The sequence below is a fragment of the Quercus suber genome, unplaced genomic scaffold, assembly GCF_002906115.3.
Source record: "Quercus suber isolate HL8 unplaced genomic scaffold, Cork oak 2.0 scaffold_63, whole genome shotgun sequence".
Classification (NCBI taxonomy): Eukaryota; Viridiplantae; Streptophyta; class Magnoliopsida; order Fagales; family Fagaceae; genus Quercus; species Quercus suber.
In genome coordinates this window covers 1,010,399-1,017,865 of record NW_027069528.1, presented here as the reverse complement: position 1 = coordinate 1,017,865, position 7,467 = coordinate 1,010,399, and the positions used below count along the sequence as shown (strand labels likewise).

General features: G+C 36.0%; 1 protein-coding gene across 2 annotated transcripts; it reads right to left on the bottom strand.

Moving 5' to 3' along the window:
• Window positions 1-411: 411 nt before the first annotated feature.
• On the bottom strand, window positions 412-7,138 carry LOC112003795 (protein WVD2-like 4). 2 transcript variants are annotated; one of them, XM_065772750.1, is made up of 9 exons: window positions 6,781-7,138; window positions 3,160-3,434; window positions 2,668-3,048; window positions 2,526-2,584; window positions 2,361-2,420; window positions 2,159-2,249; window positions 2,009-2,080; window positions 1,774-1,881; window positions 412-1,075 (listed from the first exon to the last, which is right to left on the bottom strand). In XM_065772750.1, exons 2-9 carry the CDS (start codon window positions 3,394-3,396, stop codon window positions 575-577), a joined length of 1,509 nt encoding a protein of 502 aa, XP_065628822.1. In that variant the 5' UTR covers window positions 3,397-3,434; window positions 6,781-7,138; the 3' UTR covers window positions 412-574. The 2 variants fall into 2 exon arrangements, with proteins under 2 accessions (XP_065628822.1, XP_065628821.1); XM_065772749.1 differs by having other exon boundaries at window positions 6,798-7,138.
• Window positions 7,139-7,467: the final 329 nt, after the last annotated feature.

Genomic DNA, 7,467 nt, shown 5'->3' with positions numbered 1-7,467 from the left:
CTAAACAACTTTTGGATAAGAACTCTAAAAGTAAAATGGTAAAATGGGAAGATGCTACCATGTCTCCCTCGTGATAGGAGATATAGGCTAATCACGAGTTTCAGAAAATTAATTCAAAAAAAAAAAAAAAAAAAAGAGAAAAAGAAAAAGAAAAAAAAAAAGAAAAAGAAAAAAGGCCCTTGACTAGTGCTTTAATTCATGAGAGACAACTAAAAAGGCTTATTCCTCACTAGTATACTTACACGTATGTAGAAGAAGAGCTTACCCAAACAAAACAAGAAAAAAGAGAAGGCTAATTATCAATTTCCCACACAAATTTATTAATTCTTGCAAGACGCAGGACATCCATTAACTCTCTGCATGAAGGCCATATATGGATCACAGAAGCAAAAACTTCCATATAATAAAAAATAAAAAATAAAAAGGCATAACTACATTAAGCTGTAGAGAACAATATTTAACATACATGATTTAATCACAACACACATCTTTTTTCTTTTTAATTCACAAGTCCAATTAAACTTAAAAATTGTAAACCTGTAATTTATAAACACAAGGTCCAAGTATTGCATCTTTAACCTCCAACAGTAACTTCATGAGGCATAATCTCAGGGGCAGGTGAATTCAAAACCAGTGCATTGTTCTGAGAGGTATCCACTGCAGACTCTAAGTCCATCTTATCTTTGCATTCTGAAACATGCAGAGCCTGGTTTTTGGTTTCTTCTCCTGGGGCCTCAGGTTTAGGGTTGGCAGGCTTTCCTTCAGTTTTAGTGACTACAAGTTCCTGAGGTTGAAGCCTGGATTGGGACTTTCTAATTGGTTTCTTTGAAGCAGCATCTTTATCAGATTTTGCCTGTAATCCCTTAGTTGAACTGTTCTGTCCTCTGTTAAGACAAGAGCCACCACCTTTTGAAGAGTTGTTTGCAGCAATGGAATTCTTGTTCTTCCCAAGCTTCGGAGATAGGCTGAGACGTGGGCTGAGACAAGGTCCATCACCTTCTAAGGAATTGTTTCTCGCATTCAAAGTGCTCTTCTGCCTTCCAAGCTTTGGAGATTTTGCACGTGTAGTTGGTATCTAGATGAATGAGTAGACACAATGCTGAGAAACAAAAAGCAAGGTGCATGAAGCAGAGGGGGGAAGCAGAAAGAGTAGGCTTCTCTAGCTCATTTGGAACACTAAACTCTATTAGATTATAGTTCACACGTATTTATTAGAGGTGTATAAGTTTATGAATACAGCAGGTATGTTTTGTGTTAAAAGAGTTGGTCTGTTGGATGTCTTTGATGGTCCGTTTGGATTGAGGGGGAAGCGGGGGCAGAATGGAAGGGAATAGAGTAGAGTTGGTTAGAAATTAGCCTATTTTTTGGGCCAACTCTACTCTACTCCCCTCCACTCCCCCTCTCTCCCCTCTCAATCCAAACAAGCCCTTAAGTTCTAGGCCCAACCTGCTTGAAGTTCAACTATTTCTAGGATAAAAAAAAAATGTAAGTTCAAGCTTGTAACATTGCACCAGATCTGATGTTGGCCATAAGAATAAACTTACTATTTTAAGTGGGGTTCTCCCCAATATTAAGTGAAAAGACTGCTTGAGTTTAAAGAGTGTCTTGGAACCCTATAGTATGCAAGTTAAATTAACCCACTTTGTTTTGCATAGAATGCCAACTCAATTGGGAAGGTTTTAATTGCAAGGTCATTGGTGTTAAAGAATTTTTTTTTTAAAAAAAAAAAAAAAAAAAACCCCCCTGAAAGCATCAAACAAATAGATGAGTTACCTTATTTATTTCAAATTTTGGAGGTGGCTCTTTATAGAAACTTGGCATGGGTGTAGCTTTAAATGTCAGGCTTTTTCTCAGTTGCTTGATCTCTGCCTCCTGGTTTTCCTGCAAGATACCCAGAATGAGCATGGATTAAATGACTGAAATGGAATAGATATCGAGCAGAAAAGTTAATGAAAGAATGATTATTGCAAAGCATCTTCCAAGTGCAAAGAAATGTTGTCCCCAACACCTTTGATTTTTCTTGCAAGCTATTTCTTTCTACTTCTCTTGCCTGAATCTTCTCTTCTAGCTTTGAAAAGAACTGGCCAATAAAAAAAAGAGATCAGTTTTTGTATTTGAAAGAAAACTTTTAACAGGGTTTTAAAAGTGCATCAGCAACCTCCTTTCGTTTCTCAGCTCGTTCATTCAACCTGAAGGAAAATCCTGAACCACTGCTCCTCCGCTCGCTAGGAGTCCCACGAGGAGTAGCACTTCCGATAAAAATAAAGAAGATAATGAGAATATTATAAGAAAGAGATGAGAAAAAATGAATGATTATTCTCGTAGCAAATGTAAAAAAACATGCTGATCAAGGATCATACGAAGCAGTGGAATTAACATCATCATCCTCTTTCACAGGAGTTGGATTTTGATCAACTGATCTGCAATCACATGAAATCATAGCCTGAGAATTTATTCAGCAGAAATATATAGATGCTCTCCCAAAATCTATAATGAAAAACTATATTGAAGAAGTTGTGACTCACGGGGGTGCCTCAGTTGGAGGACAGGTAGCAGCTGCACTCACAGTACGAGACTTCCCAGGCTGATACAACAAAGAACACACTTTGGCATGAGGTAGAGTAATAAAGGGAGCATAAAAGGAACATATGACCAAAAAAACGATACCACAGAGCATCTAATGCTAGGCATGGATGCTAAAGAAGTCTGCCGACCAGAAGTTCCACCAATTGTATTAGCTTCCTTTGAGTGGAGTCCAATGGATGCAGGCCTGTTTGGATGAGTCAGACGTGAAGTTGAAGTGGCTGGTCCACCGGAGGCCTGGGATCTAGTCCCATTTCTTTGAGCATGTTTCACTTCTTTTTTCACTGGGTAGACCTCAATGCTCTTGTTTAGAACATCAGAGCATACTCCTCTTGAGGGGAAGGAAAGACTCTGAGTAAGCAACCCCTGGTTACGAGAAAAAGGAATTGTGGCTTTCAAATTAGCTTTATGATCCTTGGCTAGTTTGTTGTTCTTTGGTGAACCACTATTCAGAGTTCTCATTTCCTGATCACAAAAGACAGATAAACCAAAAATAATAATAAGAAGGTTCCCTACATATGTGCTACGATAATCATAAGAGAATCAGTTCAAGTTGGAAAATTCTTTGTGTTGTACCTTTATGGATTTTAAGTTTTTAGTTGTAGATACAGCTGCAGAGGCTTTAACTACCACTCCAGAAGAATTTAAGCCTTCAGCTTTCTTTATTGGTTCAGATATTCCATTCATAGTGGGAACTGCACTGTCACTAACATTCTCACCCTCTTTGTTCAAATGCTCAACTGATTCTTCCACATGTTTTTTCTCAATAACACAACTCTCATCCTCCAAAGAAACCCCCTTTTCAGCCTCCATTGCGTAACAGATGCTTACAGAAAGGATAGAAAAGATTTCTGGAGAAACAATAAAAGATGTGAATACCCCACTTAGGCAAAAAAAAACACTGCTCAATCCCCTAACTCCCATGAACTAGTATTGGAAATAACATCATACAGATTACACTATTTCTCCCATATTTTCTTCTGTGATATGCTCCTTTCCTTATCTGTGATCAATTTTTTTATATTTCTTATTCAAATGCAAAAGGAGTTGCATTAAATGAGTAAAGATCCATTTCGTTGCAGACAAAAGCCAAATTCGGTTAGGACAATTAGGCCAAAATTTCATTTAGCAGCAGAGAAATGCAAAAGAAAGGATCCAGATACACACCAGGTAGACATACACATTAAAGATAAGGGTGGAAAAAATTAAACAAAAGAGAAAGCAATCAACATAAGGGAAATTGGCATAAGTGCAATCATTAGTAGTATAATCAAAGAACTTTTTCAAAAGAATTGGAATTCTAAGTGTAGTATTTTTCAACTAAAGTATGGCAAAGCCCGGAATCTCGAGAAAAAAAATCTGTTGTATTATGCTTTTCCCATATTCACTAAACAATCAATGAGGTGCTACCCTCGTTTCTTTATTTGCCAACATTAACCCTCCATCATGATAGGCAGGGTCAAATATGGATTTTGGCATCACCTAGCTTGTGACAACAAAAAAATAACACAAACACGGAAACACCCAAAGCTCCTAAACTTCTAAGAAATCACTAAACAAACCATCAACAGAAGTAACATCACTCTTATGCCTGCTGCTCCTATGAAGGATCTTGCATTCCTGCTTCTCACTGAAAGATTGCCCAAAGGACTAGCACACCTTCTTAGCTAGAAGAGCAAGATCACCATGACCTCACTATAAAGGTTAAACTGAAAAAATTTTCACAAGGCTTTTTCCACACTAACACATCCTTCCTACATATCACCATCATGAAAATGATCACAAACTCTAGATCATAAAGCCTTTTTTTTTCCTCAACCTATTATCCATAATTCTCAAGCCTTTGTCTAGTAGTTCTTACCCTCCTTTTTCACTATGTTTCACAAATGTACCTGATGTGCAAGGCTCCCATTTATGTGGGATTGAATGAGATGGTTGGTAGGCAGTCTTTTCTTCAATTTCTACATAGGCTGATTCCTGGACTCAAACTTGCAGCACATCGCTTGGGCAGAGAATGCTTTCCATCTCACCAAGGTCTAACCTCTCACTATGTTCACAAACCATTATGAAAATTACCTAAAAGCCTAATACACATGGGAAAATGCCACTCAATGAGTATGAGGGTCTAACATGTGGAAGTTTTAACTCTAAATGGAGATACAGTGGAGACAAGGTTTGAATTCAAGATCGAATGCTATGATAGCATATAGAAAAATGAATATAATTCAAAATATTTACTTGATTACAATCAACTCGTTAAAGGATTTATACAATAAAATAATTAAAAAAATCATAATATTATTGTATCCAATTTCATAATTCATTATATGCTCAACTCTTCCTTACTTGATGGGTGATTCTTTCCATGATATATATTTCCTCAATACTACCCCCTCAAACTTATGATGATTTTGACCAAAAAATAAAAACGCTTTGACACAAACCAAATTTGGATTTTGCCATCACGAATCAAGGTTCCATATTATCCACTGGACCACCACCAGAACAGAAAAAAAAGTGTCACTTGGGCAATCATGAACAAGACCTTATATGGAAAAAATAAGCACTTCATGGACCAATATTTTGGTTTCCATGAGACACAGTTTAGGACCTTCACACCAAGTTGCCTTTAAACTTGAAACCTTAAACCTTAACAATGTGGAAAAGAAAGCTTCATGGGTTGAATTTTGAATCACTGTGTGCAAAGGTCCAAGCCAAATGCTTCTTCAGTTTGTGATCTTGGATTATAAACTCATATAGATTAGTGTTAGTGATGGTATGAACACAGTGATCTTGGTGGTGACCATTATGCATGACTTTGACATGAATACAAGAGGGGAAAAACATAAACCCATGGGTGCTTGTACCAAATTATTGAATTTTTTTTTTTTTTTAATATAGATAGAATTAAATGGTGGTAGGAATCTAAGGGTCTGTTTAGATACCGCTTATTGCTGAAAACTAAAAACTAAAAACACTTTAGCAAAATAATTTTTAAATGTATAAATAGTGCAGACGGACCCAATTTTAACTTAACATTTGCATTTTTCTGTACTAGCAGGTCCTATAAACAGTGCACCGGACCCACAGAAAAAAGGCCAAACGCTTCAACTTTCATTTTTCAGTGCAATCCTAACTCAAACTAAATAGTATACAAGAGCGAAAGAACTTAAGTGAGAGAGAAATCTAAAAGAATGTGAAAAAGGCTAATGACAAAGAAAAGGCCTGCCGGCTGGAGAAATGACAAGGAAAAGGCCTGCTGGCTGGAAGTAGAAGTTGGAGAGAGGCTCAATACAGTAGATCCATGGTTCTGATAGCATGTAGAAAATTTCACCACTTGATAAGTATTCTAAGAAAAGGAACATCTAACTGCACCTTTCATTACCCTTTTTCTAGCTCTCTCATAACCCCCACCTTTCAAATCCTCTAGGTCTTTCATAACACTTTTGCAGATGATAATCTATCATAAAACAAAGAAAAAAAAAAAAAACAGGACAAAGTTTCTCTCCAAATTCCCTTTATAGCTTTTTGTTGGACATGAATACAAATCCACCAGTAGATTGCATTTTCTTATTATAGACTCCATGCTTGCAAAATTTCAAGAAAATCACCCATCAATAGTTATATCATCAATCAAACATTAAAATTTCAAGTTTTTGTAGTATTAAATTATGCATAAAAAATTTGTTTATGGATCAAATAGCAATTAAAATCTGATTTGAATGAAATTTGACATAAATGTTAAGAACATAAATAACATGCAATTCACCGGTTGAATTTTCAAAATATATAGTCATTTAGTGGGAGTTTGGAGAGAAACTTTGTCTAAGAAAAAAAAAAAGCACTACACAAACTAAATTAGTATTAATCAGTCTGACATGAGTTTAAAAGTAATGGTTTTTCACTTTTCCTCAAGCTATGAAGATTCTAAATCTTGATTTCTGTAATTCATTTAAATACTCAGCAACCAAGCAGAGGATTAACATAACTCAGTATAGACAGCCAAGGTTTTCCAAACTAGAGCACACCCAGAAGAGAAGAAGATACATAAAACCAAATGACAGGAAAAACACAAACACCATATATTATAACCCAAGTACTAAATCAACCATTTCACACATCAAAACATAGGAAATCAAGCACAAAGCAACCGGAGTTTCAAGAATTCAAAAAAAGTCAAAGCAATGCAATACTTACAAAGTGCTAGTATGTACCTTGGAAACTTGGGTGATGAGTATTGTATTGGGTTTGAATTGAATTATTAATAGGAACCCACCCCGTAGACAATGAAAGCAACCTGAAGAGAGATAAAGATGAAGACTTAGTCCAAAACAGAATTATGGGATGGAATGAATGGAGATTGATGGTTTGGTTTAGAAGAATGAAACAGAGTAGAGTTTGAGGAAAGATTGATAGTGGTTTGGATTAGAAGCACTAGTGAAGGGTGAAGTGGGTTGTGATAGCTGAGCCTGAAAGCTACAAACAGAGACAGAGTTGGTGACACACACTCCTCTCCACTCCTCTTGTTTGTTCTAGAAATAAGAGAGCAATGAAGTATGATGAGTTTTTCAATGCAATGGATTAGATTGATAGAAGTTTCCAAAATGACTTAACTGCCATTGGCTCTAATTGTAACTGTAACTACTAAAAAGGTCTAGCAGTTTGAAATCTGAACGTTAAGGGGAGGGACCGGAATGTACTGATGGAACAGAAAGCAAAAGGAATTAGACTTTTTTTTTTCTTGCTTGGAAATGTAGAAAATTGGCTAGGAATAATTAATTTTTTTTTTCCACTTATGATTTTATGAATCAGATCTAACTTAACAGTTATAAATTTTTAGAAATTTTAAAGACTATTACTTTTTTAATTTTTGGTTTATCCATT